This window comes from Vanacampus margaritifer, chromosome 5 (genome assembly GCF_051991255.1).
Source record: "Vanacampus margaritifer isolate UIUO_Vmar chromosome 5, RoL_Vmar_1.0, whole genome shotgun sequence".
Lineage (NCBI taxonomy): Eukaryota > Metazoa > Chordata > Actinopteri > Syngnathiformes > Syngnathidae > Vanacampus > Vanacampus margaritifer.
In genome coordinates this window covers 4,525,846-4,552,376 of record NC_135436.1, presented here as the reverse complement: position 1 = coordinate 4,552,376, position 26,531 = coordinate 4,525,846, and the positions used below count along the sequence as shown (strand labels likewise).

General features: G+C 41.6%; 1 protein-coding gene across 13 annotated transcripts in view; it reads left to right on the top strand.

Moving 5' to 3' along the window:
- The window catches only part of bcas3 (BCAS3 microtubule associated cell migration factor), a 403,272-nt gene that overhangs the window by 10,805 nt on the left and 365,936 nt on the right, over positions 1–26,531 (top strand). For 12 of the 13 annotated variants that reach the window (XM_077565848.1, XM_077565854.1, XM_077565855.1 and 9 more), the window contains 2 exons: positions 8,316–8,397; positions 18,113–18,185. In XM_077565848.1, the coding sequence (XP_077421974.1) occupies positions 8,316–8,397; positions 18,113–18,185 (155 nt within the window). Of the gene's footprint in view, positions 1–7,705; positions 7,826–8,315; positions 8,398–18,112; positions 18,186–26,531 lie in introns of all 13 variants that reach the window. The other variant, XM_077565850.1, reaches the window with a different exon arrangement.

Sequence of the window (26,531 nt, the reverse complement as noted above, 5' to 3'; positions counted from 1 at the left end):
GCATTGTGTGTTTGTAGATCTGGAGAAAGCTCATGACAGGGTGCCCAGAGAGAAACTGTAGTTTTGTATGAGAAAATCTGGGGTGGCAGAGAAGTATGTTCAAGTGGTGCAGGACATGTATGAGGACTGTAAGACAGTGGTGAGGTGTGCTGTAGGTGTGACAGAGGAGTTCAAAGTGGAGGTCGGACTACATCAGGGATCAGCTCTGAGCCCCTACTTGTTTACTATGGTAATGGACAGGATGACAGACGAGGTTAGACAGTAATCTCCATGGACTATGATGTTTGCTGATGACATTGTAATCTGTAGTGAGAGCAAGGAACAGGTGGATGAGAAGTTAGAAGCGTTGAGGTTTGCCCTGGAAAGGAGAGGAATGAAGGTTAGCCATAGCAAGGCGGATTATCTGTGTGTGAATGAGAGGGACCCAAGTGGAAGAGTGAGGATACAGGGAGAAGAGACCAATAAGGTGGAGGAGTTTTAAGTATTTAGGATCCAGAGCAATGGAGAATGTGGAAAAGAAGTGAAGAAACGTGTGCAGGCAGGCTGGAATGAGTGGAGAAAAGTGTCAGGTGTGATAGAAGATTTTTGGCTAAAATGAAAGGAAAGGTTTATGAAACTGTGGTCGGACCAGCAATGTTGTTTGGTCTGGAGACAGTGCCACTGAGGAAAAGACAGGAGTCAAAACTGGAGGTAGCAGAGATGAAGATGCTAAGGTTCTGTTTGGGACTGACCAGGATGGATAGAATCATGAGTACATCAGAGGGACAGCACATGTTAGAGGCTTTGGAGATAAAGGCAGAGAGGCCAGACTGAGATGGTTTTGTCCAGAGGAAAGATAGTGAGTATATTGGCAGAAGGATGCTGAGTTTCTAATTGCCAGGCTTCCTGATCTAGAGGAAAACTAACGAGGAGGTTTATGGATGTAGTTAAAGAGGACATGAAGGTAGTTTGTGTGAGAGCAGAGGTTGCAGAGGACAGGGTTAGATGGAGGCAACTGATTCGCTGTGGTGACCCCTGAAGGGAAAAGCCGAAAGGAAAAGAAGAGAAAGGATGGGACTGTAAGCCACTTAACAAGCAACAAAAAATAGATAGATGGAAAGGTAGATGATACACTGAATAAAAGCAAAAAACAGTGGTTTTGAGGAGGTTTTGAAATACATTTAAATCTGATCTAAACAAGAAAAAAACAGAAGATTAAGATGTTTCATGTTGGTTTATGACAAGTAAAAAGGAAAGTCTAATTATGCTCCAGGCACTGGCTTAACATCATGCTGAGAGGCCCGGTGCAAAAAGTTTTTTCCCCATTGAAACCCCCCCCCACACACACACATTTTGATATTTATATTGAACATTAAAAATACCACAATAAAGTAATCTGCCATAGATTTGAATCCCACAAACTGCACTTAATAAAAAGAAGTTAGCAACTCACTCATTAGAAGCACATCTTGAGACCTGCGCTCAGCAAAGTAATATCCGAATTTGCCAAATTCATAGCAGGCAGCACAGCCGCCTTTTGACCACCGGGAGAAGCAGGACGCGGCTGGAGGGTCAATGTCGCTTCAGCGAACGAGACAGCTGCCAGCAAGCCTGCACTGCTAGACTCCGGTGCAGGGAACGGGGCACTAGATTTTGCCTGGCCTGGACTGAAACCACATCTATCACATCTATTTGAGGACATTAGCCTTAACGTCGTCATGGTTTGTTTTTTTAAGGTAATTTATTTTTTGCCAGACGCATTTTTTTTAGTTTGCAAAGCACGACGATGATGGCGTGCGCACACACACACACTCTGTAGAACTGGTCTGGTCCTGGGAGAACAAACTTTGAATTTTTAATGATTTTTAAAAATCAGCAATAATGGTCTAAATTTCAAAGGAGTTTTATTTTGAAATACAACATCAGATTTTGTTCAAAATACTTTGGTTGGATACCTGGAATAGTGTAGTGTCACTTAGACCTGGCCTGGTCCTGGGATAACAAACACGTGATTTTTTTAAACATAAAACTTTCCGTTTTATGTTGTCATCAGTTTTCTCATCTAGGCCATTTCTTTGAGGGTGATATGCAGCTGTGACACTCCTTTTAATGCCCAGAGGTTGTTGTTGAGCTGAAACATCTAGATCAAATCTATATACACTGCTCATAAAAAGTTAGGAATATTTGGCTTTCAGGTCCATTAAAACTGGGTTACAGGTGGACCTAATGTGACCTTCTGTAAGCTTTTGAATGGACATATCCAACTGTATGTATGTAGTATGAGAGTACTGCATTGGATTAAAGAATATTGAAGTCCTCATAATATTAAGTGTAGATTAACACTAACAGGTGCTCTTCAAATTTGGCAGACAAACAATGTTGATTAGAAAAAAAACCCTTTTAATTAAGTGATTAATCTTTATTAATCTAAATTCTAAGATGTTCTATTTTAAATGATATTTGCAGTCCCTCAAGGTTTCTCATTTTTCCCCTCATTTTTTTAAAAGTTTTTCCTTGCCCTCTTGTGCAATGTGGTTCGATCAGGGGATGTCGTTAATATTTGTCAACTGTTGGCATGTGAAGCCTTTTGAGACTCTTGTGATTAAGGGCTATAAAAATAAACTTGACTTGACGTGACTTGTGATTAATAATAATCGTTTCACAGCTCTAATTTAAACACTATAATTAGTTTTCCACTCCATTCTAATAATTTCAAATTCCACACTATAGGTCTTGCCTGCCATATCATATTTAATGTAGAGCTGTTAGTGAATCAGGACAAGTTCACATACATTGTGTTGGTTTATAAAACATTTTTCTGTGAACACATGTAGAATTAAATGTTCTTCAGTATTATGATGTGGCAAGTGACATATTTTTTTGACAGCATATTTTCATCTAGTTTTATGGTACAGCAGAATACTGCTGCTCTGCTTACCACACTCTACACACCCTTTATTAGTGAAAACATGATATGGGTCAAGATCCTTAGAATTGCCGTTAAAATTGAAGTTGCCTGTTTTTAGGTTGGGCTTAAGGTGTCCTCGTCTCTCAATGGTTTATGAAGTATTTATGAAGTATTTATGGCAGTTGCTGAACTAACACCTTTGTTAATGGCCCATCACAATACGGATTTACACTTGTTCACACTTTTGTGCTCTCAGAGATGAGGAATCTGTATGTCTGTTAACAGAGGTGATAGAAGATTACTGGTGCTTCATACCGGAGAACTGTCAACAGCCACAAGCTGATAAGAGACAATGTTGGCGAGAAATTGTCTATACAGGTGTTGATATACAATAAGAGAGACAAACTGTTTTTCTAACCTCACTTTGTGTGAATATTTTACATTTTCAGACATTTACCTTCCTCAATGTTAGTTTTATAAAATATCTTCCGTCACAACCCCAACTTGTGACATACAGTAAATAGGTGAGGGTTGGAATATATATTTCCTTCACAATAATAATAACACTAGTGAAATAAAATAAAAAAATAAAAAATCTGAGTGCCAAAAATATATGTTTTTTAAATGTTTCTGGGATAAAAGAGACCATTTATGTTTCACCATTGGATTACACCCGCTCATTACCTTATATAGCTATTCCCACAAGTTCACTTTCCCTCATTATTTTCCTCTTTGTGTCCTTATTTAGTAGAGCTTGCAGTAGTATATAGAACCGTGTGTGAATTTTTTGTTTTTCTAGCGTGCTAAACTTAAATTAAGTTGTTTGTACTAAAGTAATCTTGTAGCATTTACACAATAGCAGCTGATCTGAACAAACTTAAAAAGATGCATGCACATTGTTACCTCAATTAAGTTGAGTCAACTTTTCATTTTTTAGAGTGTGTTTACACTAGGGGTGTGCTCAAAAAATCGATACGGCAATACATCGTTGTGGGCCTCATTACAATACACGTATCGATACGCAGGCGTCAGAATCGATATTGCTTGGTAACTTTAAAGAGGCAGTTAAAGCAAGTTTTTTATTATTTTGTATTTATTTAACCTTTATTTAACCAGGTAAAATGTTTGAGAACTAATTCTCATTTACAAACATGACCTGGACAAGAAGCCCAAAAAGAGCACATACATCACAATACAAATAAAACAACAAAGCACAACCTAATTATAAAAAAGAGGAGAAGTGCACTTATGCTTATATTAACAAGAACAGGTGTCAACTACAATTTCCTGAATTTTGGTTTTAAACAAAGACACTGTTGTCGGAGAGATGAGTATGTGAGTTTGTTCTTTAGGGTGTTCCAATCATTTGCTGCTGCAAATCGAAAGGAATTACGGCCAAATGTAGTAAATGTTTTGGGAGGGGTAAACTTAATAAACTCACTAGACCTAGTACTATACGTATTCTGAGCAAGATGAAGAAGTGATGACAGGTAGGATGGTGTCCTGCCAAATTTTTTTTTATATATAAAGACAAACCTTGATGAAGTCACTGTGTTTCAAGAGATGGCCAGCCCACTAATAAGTAAAGATTGCAATGGTGAGTCTGAAATGGGTCATTTGTCACAAATCAGATAGCTGAATAATAAAGGGTGTCCAGTTTTTTAGGAGTGGAGTTTGGTGCTACTCTATAAATAAGGTCTCCATAGTCAAGAATAGGCAACAATGTCATCTTCATACATTTTTGCCATCCAGCATAATAAACATGTCATTTAGGTATACATATGACTGTTACACTAAAAATGCAAGTAAATTCATGTGAAATATTGGGATATGCATCGCCTTGAGGATCATGTATTGGGATTCATATGTATCGCGATACGTATCCTATCGTGACTAGAGCCCGACCGATTAATCGGCCGCCGATTCTAATTATTGCCCTTCAAACATCTGCCAAAACAATCGGCCAATTGGGCCAAATGGCTGATTAATTTCCCTTAAAACATTTGAACATTGAAGAAAACCGAAGTTTCTGATGCTGTGAAAGTACCCTGAACGCACCATCTTGCTTGCTAGCATTAGCAACAAGCAAGTGTGCAGCCAGGACCGTCTCTAGCTTTACGGGGGCCCTAGGTAAGATGCTGTTTGGGGGCCGCTAGTTTGCCAAACTGTATGCCAAACTCTGCTCTACGTCCCTAACTGTGTGACACAAAAACACGGGCCACTGCTAATTATCACAGTTTATTTTATGTATATCCTATATTTATTTTTTAAGCATAAAAGGGATGTAATAAACAAATATTAGAGGCAGGTAAATACAGGACATTTTAATCTTCGGTCAGAGATGTCAAAAGTACTAGTTTTCAGTCTTTGTGTAAAATAACTTATGTGTGCAAAACACGAAAAGCAAAGTACTGAAGTCACTCCCTTACATAAGTAAAAGTACAAAAATACCAACTTGAAAATGTACTTAAGTATAAAAAGTAAATTGACCCCCCTTCCAAAAAAAAAGGATTAATTCTTTATTTTCCTAAACCCAGAATACTGATCAACGGCACGTGAGCTTTGCATGTCTTACGTGGTCGTCACCCCCCCCCCACCCCCCAAAGTAACTACCCCATTTTCAAAATGTAAGAAGTAAAAAATACAGATATTTGCGTTTGAAAAGTAAGAAGTAAAAGTAAAACGTCACCACAATAAAAATAATATTCAAGTAAAGTACAGATATTTGACAAAAAAATACATAAGTACAGTAACGTACAAGTACAAGTATTTCTCATCTCTGTCCTCAGGTAAGACTACACATAGAGCTTGGGGTCCCCCTGGTGGCCCTAGGCAGCCGCCTACTTGGCCGATAGCAAGAAACGGCTATGTGTGCAGCTATGTTATTCTGGTTATTCTGTTATTCTGTTGTAGCGCTAATCCTAAAAGCGAAGGGAGGGTCCCATTTAAATGCTAACCGAAGTTAGCATCGACGTTGGGGTGTTTTTCCTTCAAATAAGGAATATTCACACACAAATGCTGTGGGAACACATACCCACAGGTAAGATAACACTACACAAAAGCACAAATTCTTCCCAATGTGTGAAAAACTAGTTATTTTAATATAATTCAATCATAACTTTCTTCTGAACTCACTTTAAGTGTGTACACCATGGATGCACGGCAACAAACTTCTCCAAAGAGGCCAAAACGCACAGGAGCAGTCAGTATTTGTTCTTACTGTTTTTTCAATTGCTATTATTTGAGTAAAATCTATTATTATTTCACTTTCTTATTTTTATTTTGTCATTGTCCTTTCAAGTTATATTTAAAGTAGATTGTTCAAGGTTTCAAAGACTTTCTTTTCCAAACATTCAAGTTGTTGTCGTCTTAACACTCATTTCCACATGACATGGCACGAAATATAACCCCGGAGGTCCTAGGTTAGCCCAGTAGGTCCCAAGACTTGTGAAAATAACATAAGTTTAAAAAAAATAAAGAAAAGGTTAATGCTTAGAATGAAAATGAATAATAAAAATGCAAGAAGCTTGAATTTCACATGATATTTACAACATAATTTGTACTTGACAAAAACAAAGTGCAGGGATGAATGGAATGGAATGATGCTACGATGACACTTTTAATTAAGTAGTTGAGCAGCTTTAGTAGTTGGATAAATACTAAGATTTGAAATCACAAATTGTTTTAATCATGATTTCAATCTCAATCAAATAATCGTGATTGCTATTTTTCCAGCCCAATTATGTACTCTAACCATATACAGTACAGCAGTTTTAAACAAGTAAGAATGGTTTTATTATTGACACATAAATCTATACAATAACCTTGTATACAGTACGTCATGAAATTTGTTGATAATGTCATACTATAGATTTGTCATTCAAAGCAGAGTAAATCTTAATAGCGAAAGTTAGTGCTGTGTGACACCCATTGAAAAAGGAATAGGGGGGGTGTGTGTGTGTCATTTTATGCATTATATATATATATATATATATATATATATATATATATATATATATATATATATTTTTTAAGAATCAGCTGATTTATCGGTAATCTGTATTTTTTCTGCCAAAAATTGGTATCGGCCTAAAAAAATGCATATTGGTCGGGTTTTAATCGTGACCCCTGTATTGTGATACGTATCGTATCGTGAGGTTGTTGGCAATACCTAGCCCTAGTGTACACAATGCATAATCCAAACAGACATAGTTCTAGAGGTGACAGAGAACTGCAGGCAGTCTCTAGACTCGTTTACATCAATCCTTGAACGACCCTTATTTACGCTCCAATCAGAGGTGGTTAGATTGCCAAAAATTTTACTCAAGTAAAAGTCAAAAGTAGTCATAAAAAAATAACTCAAGTACAAGTAAAAAAGTATTCGCTGAAAAGAATACTCAAGTACTGAGTAACTGCTTGAACATAAAGCCTGATGTATTTTGTACATTGCTTCATTTTGACATAGAGAATAGTCTTTAAAAAAAAAATCAACGTTTTATTGTCTTAGAACATAAGAAAATATAAATGTGTACAACACTTTACATACATTGGCCAGCACGTGTGTGCACTGTATCAGTGGTGTTTTGACTGTCTAGCTGTCACATCTATCAAATCTACCCTGTAGCTACTCACTTCTACTCAGTCGCCAGTTATCCGGCAGGTTCTCCTCTCCCCCTGCCCTGTTTTCCTCCTGCACTGGTGCTCCTCTCCTCTTCTCTCCATCTCTCCGTGACTTGTGTTCTAATTTCTGCCATGGTGCTAAAGCAGGCATGCGCAGTGAGCAGTATCCTCTTTTTTTCTTTTTTTTGCTTGTTTCAGAGCTTAACGATTCACTTACAAGTTAATTGTTTGATTGACGCTAATATGCGAGGATGACGCTCCCTCCAAAAGCGAACGGTGGCCCGGTGGCCCCGGAAATGCTCCCACAGAGTCAGTCAGGTACGCTTACATGAAAATACGGTAAAGCTAATGTATGAATGGGGCGGCGGGTAATGACTATAGTGTAACCCAATATAGCGGAGTAAGAGTAGTGTTACTTCTTCACACATCTACTCCAGTAAAAGTAAAAAGTATTGTGTGGTATAACTACTCTTAGAAGTACATTTTTTTCAAAAAGTTACTCAAGTAAATGTAACGGAGTAAATGTATATGTTAAATTGTTACTACTTGTTTTATAACTAAAAAATGGAAAAAGTCAAGGTTCATGTCAAGGTTGGATGACGTTTAGAAACAGACATTCAAGCTCACATTCAAAATTGTGATAAATTTAGTCTTAAGTAATTTCTGAACAGTGATGGGGTTGGGTTGGAGTGAATTAATGCATGGTATTTTTGGGAAAACAAAACCATACGCTTATGCATTATTTTATGCATTGGAATATATAAAACTACATAGCTTGTTTAGTGTAAATACTGATATTATCTTTCAGATGGCAGGGGAGGCCCAGGAGCTGTTCTCAGTGCGTCATGGCCCAGTGAAAACAGCTCGCATTTTACCATTTCCACATATCAGTAAGTATTTTTATTATTACCTTGTCTCAAGATTGACATAACCAATTCTGAAGCAATTGATATCGTCACCGTCCGGCGGAATCCTCATGGAGTATACTGTATGCCACAGAGGAGGTGGGATTTCTGGCCTTCCTGTTATTGTTGTGACATATAGGAATGAATTTATAACATGACAACAGATCAATGTCATGATCAGTGATCATTTCTGTATACCAAACAGGAGTACTTTGAATTTGGTGATAACCCACATAAGATGTTCATCAAATTACAAAAATGGACAATGATAGAACAATATATAGAATAAAGGCCAGTGACAATATAATATTTACAAAACCAAGGGACATAAATAAAAGATTTTTGAATTTTGCTCTGATCTATATACAGTACTTATTTTCCTCAATAAAAGACAAATAAATGTTTAAAATTAATATAATGTGATTTCCTGGGATTTTTTTTAATATTCTGTCTCTCACTGTTAAGATGAACCTACCATGAAAATTATAGACCGTTCCTTTCTTTGTAAAGGGTCAAACTCACAAAATCACCAGGGGGTGAAATACTTATTTTCCTCACTGTACATAATAGAAGCTCCACTTTTAATCTCAGACGCCTTTTTATTCAAATTTACCAAGCTCCTCTGCTGATCAGCCTTGTGAGGGAGGGCGGGGGTGGGGGGGGTTACTGGCGGGCCTGCCGTGCCACATCCTGCTGCATTGGGTGGGGGGTGCAGGCTGTGTTGCGGTGGGGGGTGCTCCTGGCTCCTGGGTTTGCTCTCCGGCCAGTGGCCCCTGCGGGGCCCGGGGGTTGTCCCTTGAAGTGGCCTGGGTAGCCTGATGTGTTGTGCTTGCTCTGTCCTGGCCGGGGTCGACGGTTCCCCTCTTTGATGGAGGTTTTCATGCATGCCAGATCCACCACACCAGCATCTATCGAAATTCAAACACAATCTGCTTCTCCTTCTGGTCGTTGAATCGGTGGAGGCTGATGTCTATGGATCTCACTCTGCTTCGTCTGTCCTTCCTTCCTTTCCTCAGTCTCTCCTTTGGTCTCTTGAGGTCTCCCTAATTTGTTGGAATTTAGATGTTTCTGGGGTTGGTGAAAGACTCTGGTTGGTAACCCGGTGGGTAATAGGTAATGTCTGGTCGGTCGTGGATTTCACTTTCCTTTCTTTTCTTTGATTCTTCCTCGGGTCTCCTGCCAACCTAGCGACTCTAGCTGGATTCTGAAGTATTCGGTTTAGGTGAACAGTATGGGATTTTTAAATAGGTTTTAGGTGAACTAATGCGTACACTCACACGCACACATGCACACATGCACACACACACACGCACATACACACGCACATGCACATGCTCACCCACATACCAAAATAAAAAATAATAATTAAAAAGAGCAATGATGATGACATGTCAAATCGGTAAAATTACCGAATGAACAATACTGAGCTCTTGAAAAATAAATAAATAAATAAAAAATATATTTTATAAATAAATTAAAATAAAAGCAAGAGATGCCTTTATCTCCTCAGCCTCCTCCTTATATTTTCTCTCCTTTTGTCATGTTGCAACAATTTTGCAACTTTCAGTATTGTACATTATTCAATATAAATACGCAGTGTTTCATGGTGTTTAACAACTCAGTCAGCTCAGTGGTTAAGCAAATGCCTAGGACCTAGGAGATCTGGGTTTGTATCCCGATTGGAGCAGATTTTAGTCCAATTAAAATTATTTATCATTCATTAAAGTTAATGTCATTTCATATTATTAAGTTTTCTTCAATATTATTCCATATTTTCAGTAAAAAAATTCACTCATTCAACATGGCATTCAGCAAATTCAATGACAGCTTCCACAACAACTTTCAGTATTATTCAACTTCCATCCATCCATCCATCTTCTGCCGCTTATCCGAGGTCGGGTAGTGGGGGCAGGAGCTTTAGGAGGGAAGCCCCTTTTTCTTCACCACAACGGACCGATACAGAGTCCGCATCACTTCAGACGCTGCACCGATCCGCCTGTCGATCTCCCGCTCCATCCTGCCCTCACTCGTGAACAAGACCCCGAGATACTTGAACTCCTCCACTTGGGGCAGGATCTCATCCCCGACCCGCAGAAAGCACGCCACCCTTTTCCGACTGAGGACCATAGCCTCAAATTTGGAGATCCTGATCTTCATCCCAACCGCTTCCCACTCGGCTGTGAAGCGCTCCAGTGAGAGTTGGAGATCACGGCTTGATGAAGCCAACAGCACCACATCATCTGCAAAAAGTAGCGATGCAATGCTGAGGCCACCAAACCAGGCCCCCTCAATGCCTCGGCTGCGCCTAGAAATTCTGTCCATAAAAGTTATAAACAGAATCGGTGACATAGAGCAGCCTTGGTGAAGTCCATCCCTCACTGGAAATGAATCCGACTTACTGCCGGCAATGCGGGCCAAACTCTGACACCGGTCGTACAGGGAACAATTAGCCCGTATCAGGGGGCTCGGTACCCTGTACTCCCGAAGCACCCCCCACAGGACTCCCCAAGAGACCCAGTCGAACGCATTCTCCAAATCCACAAAACACATGTAGACTGGTTGGGCGAACTCCCACGCACCCTCGAGGACCCTACTGAGAGTGTAGAGCTGGTCCACTGTTCCACGGCCTGGACAAAAAACATACTGCTCCTTCTGAATCCGAGATTTGACTTCCCAATGGACCCTCCTCTCCAGCACCCCTGAATAGACCTTACCAGGGAGCCTGAGGAGTGTGATCACTCTATAGTTGGAACACACCTTCCGGTCCCCCTTCTTAAAAAGGAGGACCACAACCCCGGTCTGCCAATCCAGAGGTACTGTCCCCGATGTCCACGCGATGTTGTAGAGGCGTGTCAACCACAACAGCCCCACATCATCTAGAGCCTTTAGGAACTCTGGGTGGATCTCATCCACCTCTGGGGCCATGCCACCGAGGAGCTTTCCACCAACCTCAGTGACCTCGAACCCCGAGATAGGAAAGCCCACCTCGGAGTCCCCAGATTCTGCTTTCTCAAAGGAAGACGTGTCGGTGGATTGAGGAGGCTGTTGAAGTATTCTCCCCACCGACTCACGACGTCCTGACGCCCCTCCAGGTCTCACTGTTATTGCCCACCTGAGCGTTGAAGTCCCCCAGCAAAACGAGATAGTCCCCAGAGCGCTCTCCAGCACATCTTCTGAGGACTCCAAAAAGGGTTGGTACTCTGAACTGCTGTTTGGTGCATAGGCACAAACAACAGTCGGGACCTGACCCCCTACCCGAAGGCAGAGGGAAGCTACCCTCTCATCTACCGGTGTGAACCCCAGCGCACAGGCGCCGAGCTGAGGGGCAATAAGTATGCCCAAACCTGCTCTGCGCCGCTCACCGTGGGCAACTCCAGAGTGGAAGAGAGTCCAACCTTTCTCGAGAGGACTGGTACCAGAGCCCAAACTGTGTATGGAGGCGAGTCCGATTATGTCTAGCCGGAACTTCTCGGCCTCACCAGCTTGGGCTCCTTCACACACCAGCTTGGGCTCCTTCACACACCAGCTTGGGCTCCTTCACACACCAGCTCGGGCTCCTTCCCACCAGAGAGGTGACATTCCATGTCCCAAGAGCTATCTTCTGTAGCTGGGGATTGGTCCGCCAGGGTCCACGCCCTTAGCTGCCGCCCATGCAACTCTGCACCTGATCCCTTTGGCCCCTCCCACCGGTGGTGAGCCCATGGGAAGGGGGACCCACGTTGCCTCTTCGGGCTATGCCCGGCCGGGCCCCATGGGTGCAGACCCAACCACCAGACGCTCGCCAGCGAGCCCCTCCTCCAGGCATGGTTTCAGAGCGGGGCCCCAGTGACCCGCGTTTGGGCAAGGGTAACGTTTTGCCATAGGTTGTTGTATTTATCATTAAGAGTCATTTGAGCTGTGCTTGGTTTGGTCCCTCACCTAGGACTTGTTTGCCATGGGTGACCCTGCCAGGAGCATAAAGCCCCAGACAACATAGCTCCTAGGATCATTGGGACACACAAACCCCTCCACCACGATAAGGTGTCAGCTCAATATTATTCAACTTTATTCAGTATAAATAAGCAGGTGTTTCATGAATTTTTATGTAATTTTTTATACCACATTACTCAATATAAATACACACTCCTTCAATGTGGCATTCAGAAAATTCAACAGCTGTTAAACTGCATTATTCAATACAATTGTATAAACTGTCACAGATTCTTGTAAGTCAACAACAGTTAAGTGGTTAAATCAGATGACTAGTGTGTGGTGGACCTCGGTTCAAATCTCGGTTGGTGCAGATTTTAATCAACCTTTGATTTCCAGCCAAACGGGAATGCCGCAAAGCTGAGCGCAGGTTGAAAAAAGTTGCAAGTCTCTTATCAAATCTTGAAAGACTGTTGGTGCTGTTACCAGAACACCGTAAAAGAGACAAACAAGGAACATCTGTCAAATATATTTCAAGCAAACTGTCATAATCCACATGTACTATTCAAAACTATTGACTCAGTACTCAAACCTCCTCAGCCTACCTGGACAAACTCTTCCCCTGAAATGTGCAATAGTTTCACTAAGTTTTTCAATGATAAGATTTCCAAAGCTGGAGCTCTCACCACCACCAGCATCACCTCTGACCCCTCTGTTCAGGTTCCTTGCTCGGTGGTGCTAAATTAATTTGAAGCCATTTCCTTGAGCGCTTTAGAAAATGTAATTCGCCAGATTAAACCAACTGGCTCCCCATATGATTCTGTTCCCCCTCATTTCTTCAAAGAGGTTCTCCCGAGTATCGGTATATCGGTTTTGGCTATTATCAACAGCCTGTCTTCCGCCATAGTTCCCAAACAATTTAAACATGCTATGGTGCAACCATTGCCGAAGAAACCCGGACTACATCAATGTGTGCTGTCAAATTTTAGATCCAGTTTTAAGATGGCTTTCATCTAAAAATGTTTTGGAAAAAAGTGGTACACATGCAACTAAAGCTTTCTTGGATGAAAATAACATCTTGGAGGTCAATCAGGTTTTAAGACGATGCATAACACAGAGTCATCCCTGTTATGAGTTTTTAATGACATCCTCCTGGCAAATGACACTGGAGACGTATGTCTCGTTCTGTTATATCTAACTGCAGCATTTGATACAGTGGACCACCGTATTTTGTTGGCTTGTTTATAGCACTAGGTGGGCATTAATGGTAGTGCTTTTGAGTAGTTTAGATCTTACTTGGCTGACAGAACGTTCTGTGTTAGCATTGGGTGCTCCGAGTCTCGCACTGCCCCACTGTCATATAGCGTTCCACAAGATTAAATTTTGGGACCTGTACTGTTCTCATTGTACTTACTGCCCTTGGGCTGCATCCTAAGAAAACATGGGATTTCTTTTCGCTGCTATGCGGATGACAGTAAGATCTATGTCCCTCTTAGTAAAAAGGACGCTTTCTCATTGAGACCACTTGTCCTGTCTGGAGGAAATCAAAGCCTAGATTGCTTTAAATTTCTTGAACTTCAACGAGAAGTAAACAGAAGTTATGGTCTTTGGTCCCAGTGGCCCTTCTCATCCTGTTGAGTTGGGTCCTTTGGCGCAACAGTCTCAAACTTGGGTGTTAAGATGGACAGTGTGTTTAAAACCGGACCGGCAAATTGGTACTGTTGTCAAATATTTTAAGCAGCTGGCTAAGGTAAAGACTCCTATCTCAGCATCACTTAGAAACGGTAATCCATGCCTTTGTTACATTTTGGCTGGATTATTGTAATGCACTGTATCTTGGAATCAGCCAATCCTCCCTCAAGTGTCTCCAGATGGTCCAAAATGCTGCTGCTCGCCTCCTAACTGGTACCCAAAAGAGGGAGAACATAACCCTAACTTCTCTTCACTGGATGCCCATGCAATTTAGAGTCAATTTTAAGAGTATTTTACTTGTTTTTAAATCTCTAAATGGTCTTGCCCCACCTTACCTCATTGATCTCTTGCACCCCTACGCACCTGCCCGATGCCTCCAGTCAGCGGACCAGACACAACTGGCGGTATCGAGGACAAAGCGGAATTGTAGAGAGGATCGAGCCTTTGCAGTTGCCGGTCCCTCCCTTTGGAACGACCTTCTGCAAAATATTAGGCAATCTCCCTCTCTATCTACTTTTAAAAAACATCTAATAATATCTATATTCTTTGGCTTTTGGCTCACCATGAGATTTAGCATTGTCTCAGTGCTTTGTGGTGTCTCTGTATTGTGTGTTATGAATTTGGTGTTTATTTATTTATTCATTAATTTATGTATTTATTCACTCACTTACATACTTATTGTTATTAATTTATTAATGTAAACTTGATTTACTTGTAATGTTTGCTTTGTTCTTCTTGTTTTACTTATCTTTACTGCATGGCTGATTTATGTTTCATGTACAGCACTTTGTATACAGCAAAGCTAGTTTTAAAGGGCTTTATAAAGTTGAGTTAACAGCCATTATATATTCTATATGGGTTGAGCTAGTGGTTCGATTCTGATAGCAAAGAGCAAGGGTGACAGTGGGCATCCCTGCCGGCATCCACGTCCCAAATTAAACCTTGCAGACCGGAACCCGTTCAACCCAACAGTTGTTTGAGAAAAAGAATATATTGTTTCAATCCAATCGATAAACTTAGGGGCAAATTTAACTTTTTTAATGTATGAATTAAATATTTCCATGACACTCTGTCAAATGCCTTTTGTGCATCTAATGACAGAACTCTTGTCCTGGTCTTACTCTGTTTTTGATGTGATAATATATTAAGTAAGTGCCTTAAAGTTATTTCCATAGGCACTATGGAAATAATAGAGTAATAAAACCAGATTGACCTGATGAATGATTTTAGTTATTTTGTTTAGACGTTGTGTCAGTATAGCTGTCAGAATATGTACATACCCATTTTGCATCGATAAGAGCCACAATTGGTATGAGCTTTGCCATCCTTATGTAATACTACTATTGTAGCTTCTGACCAGGATGAAGCCATTGTTTTGGTTTCTAATGAGTAGTGGTAGGCATTTAAGAGGGGGGTTACTTCTTCCTGAAAATACTTATAGAACTAATATTTTATTCCGTCTGGCCCAGGGCATTTGTTATTTTTAAAAGATAAGATAATCTGTTTAATTTCCCAATCACGAATTGGTTCGTCCAGGCCTGCAGAAGCAAATTCAGGCAGCTCAGTTAAATTAATACTTTGTAAAAACTGTGCTATTTTAGAATCATCAGTACAGGTATCGGTATCTTGGTAAAGAAGTTTATAAAAACTTCAGCTATCTCCTTGGGCTTGACTACAAATTTGCTTCCATCTTTTATTTTATGAACAATATTAGAGGATTGTTGTTTTTGTAATTTAAAAGCCAAGAGTCTGCTCGCTCTATCCCCATGTTCATAATACTGGTGCTTGGCAAATCGGAAGTTCCCATCAATTTTTTTCTGATAATAGCCCTTGAAGTTCTTCACGAGCTATACTTAGATCTCCTAGGTTCGGTAACGTCCCTTGTTTGTGTTTATGTATGATTTTGGCCTCTAATTCTAATTGTTTAGCAATCTTACGTTGCTTTCTTGCTGTACTGTAAGAAATGATAACCCCTCTTCTATAGCACAACCCCACAATACAATAGGAGATATGCCTGGAGTATTGTTTGTATCCAAATAGTTCTTAAACTCAGTTCTAATAAGATTTACAAATTCTGTGTCGTTATGGAGACAGGCATTTAATCTCCATTGCTTTGGAGTTGGTGTCAAGCCCAGATCCTACTGGAGAACGACCGGAGCGTGGTCTGAAATTGTAATGAGCATGATATTTATGTCTTTGACTCTATGCAGTTCAGCTTTAGGAGTAAAAAAATAGTCAGTTCTCGTATAGGTTGCATGTCTTTTAGAGTAATGACCACATATGTAATAACATACAGGAATGTTCGATCAAAATAAAAAACTTCTACATTAAAGAAATGACACCATAGCATGCAAGGAATGAAAGCTCTATTGTTCTCTTAAATTAAATTAGATCTTCAGGGAACAGGAAGATCAAAATGCAAGAAAAAACAACACTAATAACAAAATCACAAACGTGAAATACAAAAATCTGGGATAACGTCCCTAACCACTATATTTAAGCAGCAAAACATACCGTCCGACACAACGCACTTTAACCACTCCAAAGGGGAGGAGCAAAGATTAATCTGTGAATTAACCAAAACAAAACAGCAAACAGTACAGTTGTAGCCTACACACACACAAAAAGCAAATTATACAACATTCTTCTGTCTTAATATGCAATTACAGGTGAGGAGAAAAAAAAACTTGCTACTGCTACCTTATGGAACTAATAAACCAAATTGTGCAAACAATATATGTCATTGTACACACCAGCTGAGACTGGCTGTATGTTTTCGAGCACACAGTACTTTAAGATTACCCTTCAGTCACGGAAAGGATAGTAGACTGGATGTAAGTCATGGCCTTGGCGGGATCTTGAAACTCCAGGCTTTCATTGTTGAAGGTGATTCGGAATCTTGCTGGATAGAACAATCCAAAACGCACGTCACGACGCCCCCGCAAAGCTTTCCGTGCATCTGTGAATGAGGCTCGGGCTTTCGCAACTCCTGTGGTGTAGTCCGGGAAAAAGTTGATCCTTTTTCCGTTGTACATCAGCGGAGCTTTCTCCATGGCTCTTCTCAAGATGGCCACAGCATCTCCATTGTAGTGCATCTCGTCACCTGGCTACCTGGGTGCAAGTGTCAGGTGCGACCGATCAACTTTGACATCCCTGTCCAGCTGAAGAACTTGTCTGATGATTTTAGACACTTCCTTTGGACTACTGAAGTTCAGATATTCATCGATGCCCACAATGCGGATGTTTCCACGCCTCATCCTTCCTTCCAAATCTTCATTCTTCTCCCAAAGTGATTTTACGTCGTTCTGGAGCCCTTTTAGCGTGGCTTTGAATTTGGTTACATCATCAGACCATGTAGACATATTATCCTTCACTTCCTGGACGTCGGTTTCGATGCTATCAAATCGACCAATCACTGCAACAGCGCTGTTAGCAATCTCGGCCCGCGCAGCCTGGAGCTCAGCTTTGAGAGAATCTGAGCCTTAACGTCGTTGCCCATGTCCGGAGGTGACAGTGAGCTCTTGAAGTTGTCCGATTCGGCAGCTTGTAGCCTCGTAGTCGGCCTGTTGGGCTTCTCACCAGCGCCGTCGAACTTAAATTTCTGTAGTTTATCCGCCATGCCTCAGAGATGAGCCACGTTAGCGAGTCCTTCAAGGTTCAAAGTTTTAATACACAAATTTGCGTATCAAAAGAGCAGGAAAAATGTCGTTTTTTGAGTGAAATGAGAAAAAGTCTGCAGGAGCTCAGAAAAGCTCGTCTTTACTCCATTTCGGCTCCCCCTTCACCCAATCCACAATCATTTTAATCAATAATGTACCATGATATTCGTCATATTCACAAACATAGGTTTAGACACCAAGTTTATGATTGTATATAATTTAGAAGGGTCATTATGTGGCATTTTGATTCTGGAGCTGGTTTGAAAATGCCAAGGTGCCATAAAACAAAGTTGAGGTGCAGGAAAACTTAAAAACAACAACAATAAAATCAATTTTGTTAAGGACTTTCAATTCTAGGCATGTTTCTTACATACCACACTAGACTAGTGTGTACAGTATACTTGTGTTGCAAACAAATTCCAATTCATCTTCTCTTTCAGGTCTTCTGAAGGTGGATGTTTTTTCCGACAAGAGACCTTTGCTAGGAGTTTGCAAGAGCACAGGGTCGTCAGGGTGAGTATACAATATATAATTTCTTGCTTGTCTATATTTTGCTATTTATGAAGCTCATTTTAACTTTTCGTTCTACGAATTCTAGCAGGATTAGAAAGCCATGAGATTTCTTGTCCCTACAAAGCACGAGATCTATTTTGTCCTTTTTTTTTCCCCCCCAAGGGATTTTTTTATACCTCAGTTATCCGCTTATTTAGCATACACTGTCAATAAGACAGTTGCATTAACAACTGTTCAAAACGGTAACAAGCAGTGAGAAGGCCAATTTATATATATATATATATATATATATATATATATATATATATATATATATATATATATATATATATATATATATATATATATATATATATATATATATATATATATATATATATATATAAATAAATCGCTAGTGTAGCGCTGCTAATGCGGCTGGTAATAACAGCTGTCGCCAGGGCTGGACTGGCCATCTGGTATACAGGGCAGATGCCGGTGGGCCGGTGTCCTTTTGGGGCCAATGTAGTGCTTTTCAATTATTATTTTCCTCCATTTTACCCTGAGGGACCGGCCCACAATTTAGAAGGAGCAGCCCATCCATCAATTTGCTCTGACAGCTGGAAAATGTATATGAAGAATTTTCTATATTACAAATTTTGCAAAATTCTCGTCTCGTTCTCGTGGACTCGTGAGACATCTAGTCTTGACCTCTCTAATACACACACACATCCCAAGATTATGGCACCCTCCATGGTTACGGTGGCGCCCATGGTTACGGCGGCGCCTCATGGCATGTGCATCATATCCTTCCAGCGACGCTGCAGCCAGTCATGTCATTATTGCAATTGCAGCGGGGCGGGTAGAGCCTCGGAGGCTCCCGGGTTTCATGATGGTTGTAGGCTACGGTGCTACCAGCATTAGCTTCCTGAGCCATCACTCAGCGTTGCCAAGGCTTTATTAATCCAACCCAACATTTGTGGTACATGAAACGGACGTCGGAATTACAACTGGTCGCTATGTCCATGACTGATGTGTTTTGCTTCAAACGGGAGTTTGGTTTAACCCGAGGATAATTGATGATAGCATAGCACAAAGCTATCTGACGCTCGTAGGCCTCGAACCGCATACGAGTGCGCACACCCGTACACTTTCCGACTTGCGATGTCGGATTGTTGTATCGAGGCCTGGCCTGAGAGGCAAATGTAGACCGTTCTGTAAATCCCCTCAAAATAATGGTGGAAATCTGCAATTATAGCGCATCAGATTTTTTAAATTTTATTTTCATTTTGTTATTAAAAAAAAAAAAAAGGGATCCTGTTGAAACATGTCTTGTTTTACAGTTACAGTTTTCAGTATGACTTGAAAAAACGACCGTACTCTTTATCAAAGGGTCAGCTACCAGGAATATTGTCGGGCTACCTTAATTTCCCATGTTAGGAGCCTGGCTGGATCCTTAGTCTGGCTGGCTAAATCTCAGACCTGAGTGAAAAAAGAGACGATAAAACACACACCACTAGGTGTGCCCTCTGGAAATAAAATTTGGCTTCACTACTGGCCCTTTGATAGAGATTGCCTTCTAAATACTTCAGAAGACTTACAGTACATGTTTGTTTTTCCAATTTCCTTATTAACACAAAAACAAGCTGTATTTTGATGGTTTGGCTGTTCACCCAGGCGTCGCCTGACATTAATGCAGAAAACATTTCTGTGTTGAAAAGTAAAAGTCCTGACCTTTGGCTGAATGACACTCACCGCTTCTTCCCTTCTTGACATGTTTCCTGAATGGTCAGAGACAAGAAGGGAAAAGGGTGTGATGCTGTTTTTTCCATTGAGCATGGTCATAAACTTACCAAGGTCTTTACACAATTTTTAGCATGTAATCATTTTGAAATCACAGCTTTTGTTAACCACAAAAAGGGATGCAGTCTTGACACTTAAATGGAAAACAGATTGAAGTCTTGGCCACAAAAGCAGCAATGGTATATAAATTGGTGAAGTGAGCTCAAGAGTTAGATTACAAGATTTATAAATTAAAAGAAAACCACACCAGAAAAGGAACAAAAAAGATGTGTTGGAGTCTTATACTTTTATGGATTTATTTCGAGTGTCAATAGAAAGTGCCGTGTCAAATTTGAACAACGATTCTTACAAAGATTCTCTTTACAGGAATAATCCAATGGTTTCAGCACATCAATGTCTTTTTAGTTAGTTAGCAAGAATGCTGGTGGAAATAAAAAATTACACACATATGCACACACACGTTTGCCTTTGTATCGTCGTGGGGAGATTTCAATGACATGATGCATTTCCTATCCCCTTCCCCTAACCCCAACTATCAAAAATGATTGCCTACACCCATTCCTTACCCTAACCTCAACCATAACCCAATTCAAACCTAAACTCTAAAACCAAGTCTTGATCTCAAAAAAAGTTCTGAACTTGTGGGGACCACCAAAATGTCCCCACAATTTCAAGTTGGTCCCCACAATGGTCATTAAACCAGGAAAAACGCGTGTATGGGCCCCACAATTTAACAAATACTCCTCCAGTGATGACGTAGTGGTCGCAGCTCGATGACGACGCACACTTACACACAAAAACACACACACACACACTCATATATAATGCTTGTTTATCTTGGAGACATTTATCTGGGTGTGAGGCTGTCCACACTTTGTAATCCGTTGAAGACATCGCTCCACTTAGTGGATTCCTCATGTCCGATTTACACAATCTATGAGCACATCGCTTCAATATTTTGCTTGTTGGAGGTCCACAGCTTGTTGGAACGTTGTTTGGTATGGTTTTATTGAAGCAGACAAAAATTTTGTGGATTGATTTTTACAATGGATTTCAGTGGAGCGGCGAGGAGCTTGACAGACCGTCGCCATTTGGGGGCGTGGTTTGCAAAAAGTCAATTGTGCAAATATACAGTGTTTAATGCCATATATATAAGCATTATTTTGGAATGTAGGAAGAAGCTGGGGCATCCTGAATACCTGTGCAAGCACTTGAAGAAATGTAAATCCCACACACAGGTGTTCCAACACTATCTAATTTTCCTGTCCGTGAGGCATATAGCTAACAAGTATTAAACTGTGATGCTGCTGCTGCTGAGACATTCAATATTCTCCAAAATTTCTTGCATTGTTGCATGTCCTTTCAGTGGTAAAAGGGACACACTGCCATTCTTCATTTTGTTTCCTTTCAAACTAATGGGCCAGTTTGAGTAATAGTAATTGGCAGGTTGATCTAATAGGGCCATCGTATTAGGGCTGTTATTGAGCTGGATTATGGTGCTCATTATCACTTTAACATGTGCAACTATTGCCAGTCAGTCATGGTCCATAACGTTAATTGTGATTTAGCCATGCTTTTAACCTGTGCCCCATTTTCTATGAGATCCAAGGATCTTATTACATGTGACCCCCACATTGACTCCATTAGAAGAGTCATTTGTTAAAATATTGCACACACAAAACAACTTAAGTCTGTGCAATTTTCATTCTTAAATAGCAGGTTTTTCATTGTCTTCACGAATCAATTCAATTTGCAATTTCTCGGGAAAGTCCTTTGATTTGGGTTGATTGTTATGCTGTAAATTAAAAGCTAAAATTAATGACAGGGAAGCCTAAAAGGACATTTCTGTTTAATTCAATGTTTTTCTTATTCTTGAAACTGTGGTTATTTGGTTGTGGCAGCGCTGTCAACCGTTTTGGGCATATTGCCCAAAAAAGTAATTTAAGTTATAGTTACAAATTACTTCTTAAAAAAAGTATTTCAGTTAGAAATGCAGGGTTACTGCCTTGTAAAAGTAATTAGTTACTCAGAAAAGTAAATAAAGTCACTGTTTCATGTTTCAGTTCTGTGGGGTTGGGTTTTTGTTTAGTTTTGTTTAGTTATGGGTGTTTGTGTCATTTGTCTGTGTCATCTGTGTTTTGTTATGTCCCTGTGTCCTTCCCTTGTCTCTTCAAGCTTCATGTGATCTACCTGTGTTTGCCTGACCTTCCTTGTATGTCCACACGAAAGCCAGTTTCAATGTATCCTCACAAGTTTCTTGCCGTTTAGGCCGTTCGTCCACACAATGGCACGGTTTCGGAGCTTGAAACCGATCACTTTTGAAACCGAGCTCCAGAGTGGAAAGATTTCAAAACGTGCCCCGTACACGTCCGTCTGGACACCATATGCAGGATATTCCTCCAGTAATGGCCGCAGCTCGATGACGACACATTGTCGCAGATTGATGACGTATGCGCCAATTCTCGCGTGACTGCGTGTGAACTGTAAGTTTGTCAACAACAATGGCGGATAGCCGTGTCATAGTCGTTTTGCGCAGCCTCCTTAGCTTGCTTGTGCTTTTGCGGCACAATATTTTGCTTCTTTATACCTACATTCAACAAGCGGTGTTGTACTTGAATCACCCGCCATTGTCACTTCTCCTGTGTTTGGCTTTTTCCTGTTGTTTTCTTTTTTTTTTTTTTTTCTTTCTTAGCTCAGTATTGATCATTTGACATGTCATCATCATTGTTCTCCCTTTTTTTTTATTTTATTTTATTTTTTATTTTTTATTTTTTTTTGGTATGTGTGTGTGTGTGTGTGTGCGTGCGTGCGTGCGTGCGTGTAAAAAAAAAAAAAAAAGAATTCCCATACCGTTCTCCTAAACCGAACACTTCAAAATCCAGCCAAAGTCGTGGGGCCGCCAGGAGACCCGAAGAGGGACCAAAGAAAAGAAAGAAAAGCGAAGCCCAGCACCAACCAGACACCACCCACCGGGCCACTAACCAGAGTCCTTCACCAACCCAAGAGACATCTAAATTCCAACAAATCAGGGAGACCTCAAGGGCCGGAAGGAGAAACTGAGGAAAGGTAGACGAAGCAGAGTGAGATCCACAGACACCCGCCTCCACCGAATCAATGACCTGAGGGAGAAGCAAATTGTGTCTGAGTTTCGATAGATGCTGGTGTGGTGGATCTGGCATGCATGAAAATCCCCACCAAAGAGGGGAGCCGTCGACCCCCGCCAGGACAGAGCAAGCGCAACACCTCAGGGCCCCCCAGGCCGCGGCAGCGCCAAAGGACGACCCCCGGGCCCCACAGGGGCCACCGGCCGGAGAGCAAACCCAGGAGCAGGAGCGCCCCCCACCCCAACGCGGCCCGCGCCCCCAACCCAACGCAGCAGGACGGGGCACTGCAGGCCCACCAGGCACCCCACCGGCCCACAACCCCCACTCCCCCCACGACCCCCCCGCCCCCTCCCACCCCTGCCATCCACCCCAACCCAGCCCCAACCGCCCCCAGGTCCCCAAATCCCCAGATACCCCCCCACCCCTCGGGGGGACAGGTGACCGCAGCACTGATCCATGCTGCGGCCCGCCCCAACCGATGACCCCCCCGCCCCCCCAGTTGTGTGGTGCATTAAAATTGGAGGGGAGCTGCAGGGCGGAGACGGTGTCTCCACCCTACCCCACTCCCCCCCATAGTGTGTTATGTGCCCTAAAATGTATTGTGCAAAACTAGTGCCGTGAGTTAAGAGGAGCGACCAGCTGGGCCCCCCCCAACCGGGCGGTGGGGGGGGGGGGGGGGGCGCATCCGCCCACCAATCCCCCACCCACCCCACCGGGACCCCGGCGGGGCTCGCCCCCCGGATACCGGGGCCCGCCCGAAGTGCCCAGAGGTCCACCGGAGCGGGGGGGCACAACACCGATCCCGCCCACTCTCCCGGCCCCCGGAGCGCCGAGACTCGGGCCACGGATGGAACCCCCGGCCTAGGGGAGGGGAAGGAGGGCGGACAGGGGAGGGGGAGGGGACGGGGGAAGGAGACGACAGGAAGGGCAGGAGGCAGCGGCAGGGCCGCAGAGAGGGGGGTAGAGGAGGAGGAAGGGCGACGAGGGAGAAGGGACAGGGAGGCGGAGGACGGGCGGGGAGAGGCGAAGAGGGAGAGGAAGCAAGGGGGGGAGGAAGGGGGAGGGGAGAGGGAACCACGGGGCACCTCGGCGGCCCACAGGCCCCGACCCGCGTCGCCGGGCCCAGAGCGACGGACCGCGCCGGGGCGGCGCCGCCCCAAACACCAGGGAGAGCCCCGCAACACAGCACCCCCACGAGACCCAGGGAACGACCAAGACGCAGCCGACACTCAGCAGCCAACAGAGGGGCAGACCCGCCCACGCCCAGCCAGGGGGGGACAGCACCTGTAGAGTTAGTCCCTTGGCATGCAGTGAATCCGAACATTAGCCCTTAGTGCCCATTGGAGGTGAATCTGCTCGATCCTGTTGGCAGCAACTGGGTTCCTGACTATAAAAATACAACCATTAGTTACAAACTGTCAAATGCAGAGACATCAATGTAAGTTGTCACGATGCTAACAGGCAGAATTAAATAACCAGAATTAGGTTAAAATATTCTATATACGTAGACCATATTTCTATGAATTTTGATATTTGTTTTTTATTTGAGGCCGATATTTTTTCCATTAAAATGTGATTTATGAGGAGGTTAGACCATTGGTCGATATTCAGAGTTTGTTTATTTTTCCAGTTAACAAGAATTGTTTTTTTTGCGATAGTAAGGGCTACAAGTGTAAATTGAAATTGTTTGTGTGGTAAGTCAGTTGTTGTTAGGTCACCTAGCAAACACAAGTTTGGAGATAAAGGTATCCTATAGTCCAAGATAGCGGAGACTAGACTTTAGTCCAAAAAAACATAACCGGAGTGCATAACCATAAAGCATGAAAATAAGTGTCTGTAGTGTTTTGTAGACACTGGAGACAAATGTCGGAGTCGGAGAGTCCCATTTTCTTCATCATATATTGAGTAATGTATGTTCTATGGATAATTTTATATTGGATAAGTTGTAAATTTGTGTGTTTTGTCATTTTAAATGCATTTTCACAAACTTTAATCCAAAAGTCAGATTCCGGAGCTATAGACAAGTCTGTCTCCCATTTCGAGATGGGTAAAGACATTTTATCCGTAAATGAAAGTAACTTATATATTTTTGAAAGTTTTTTTGTTGTTGTCGGAGAAAGCTTGGTAATATCTTCAGCTAAACCAGGCGGTTGGAGTGTACCCTGAAGTGTTGGAATTTGTTTCTTTATCATATTTTTAACTTGCAGATAATGTAAAAAATTTCCGTTTGTTATTTTGTATTTTTGGAGCAAGGATGTATATGATATAAACATATTATCTGAGAAGAGATGGTGGAGCTGTGTAATTCCTTTCTGCTCCCACACACCTAAATAAAACGATTGGTTGTTAATTCGAAAGTCAGGGTTATGCCATAGGGGAGAAAGCCCACAGGGCTCCACTTGGGCTTTTGTAATTTCTAATGCCTTCCACCAAGCAGTCAGGGTGGCGGAAATCATTGGGTTTTTAAAACAATTATGTCACTTAATTGATGTTGTAGTAAAGAGTAAATCTAGAAGTCTGAGGTTATTACAATCCTTTTGTTCTAGTTCCAGCCAACAGTTAGTATCTCTGTTGGGTTGCGCCCATAGAACGATATATTGTAGCTGGTTAGCTATAAAGTAGTACATAAAATTTGGTGCCTCTAGACCACCTTTGGATTTACTTTTCTGAAGAGTAGATAGACTAATCTTTGCTTTTTTTTTATTCCAGTAAAATTTTGTAATGGCTGAGTCCAACAACTGGAGTTAGCCGTAGGTTTAAATGGAATCATTGAGAAAAAATAGTTTATTTTAGGTAAAACCTTCATTTTAACGGTGGCTATTCGTCCTATTAAAGAAATAGGAAGATTATTCCAGCGTTCCAAGTCACTATGAATGTTATCCAGAAGTGGAGAAAAGTTTAAATGAATTAAATCAGTTAATTTAGGTGAGATTTTTATGCCTAAGTATTTTAAATTACCTATAGAAAATGAGTAGTGTGGGTCCTGGCTTGCAGGGTTCCATGAATTTTCTGTAATAGGTAGAAGTGTTGATTTTGTCCAGTTAATAGAATAATCTGACAACTGTGAGCATTTAGTTATTAAGTTAAATACTTCCCCTAACGAAATCGCCGGGTTTTCTAAATAAAGTAAAATATCATCGGCATATAGATTAATTTTATGTTCTGTTACCCCAGAGGGAATTCCTTGAATCCTTCTTTCCTGGCGTATGGCTATTGCAAGTGGCTCAATAAATATTGCAAATAATAAAGGGGACAGTGGGCATCCCTGTCTTGTGCCTCTCTGTAAAATAAAGCTCTTAGATATAATCCCATTAGTAGTAACTGTAGCTTTGGGAGAATCATATAATACTGACACCCAGTGGATAAATGATTTCCCAAAGCCAAATTTATTTAAAACAGCAAAGAGGAAGGAACAGTTAACTTTGTCGAAAGCTTTTTCTGCATCCAATGATATAATAAC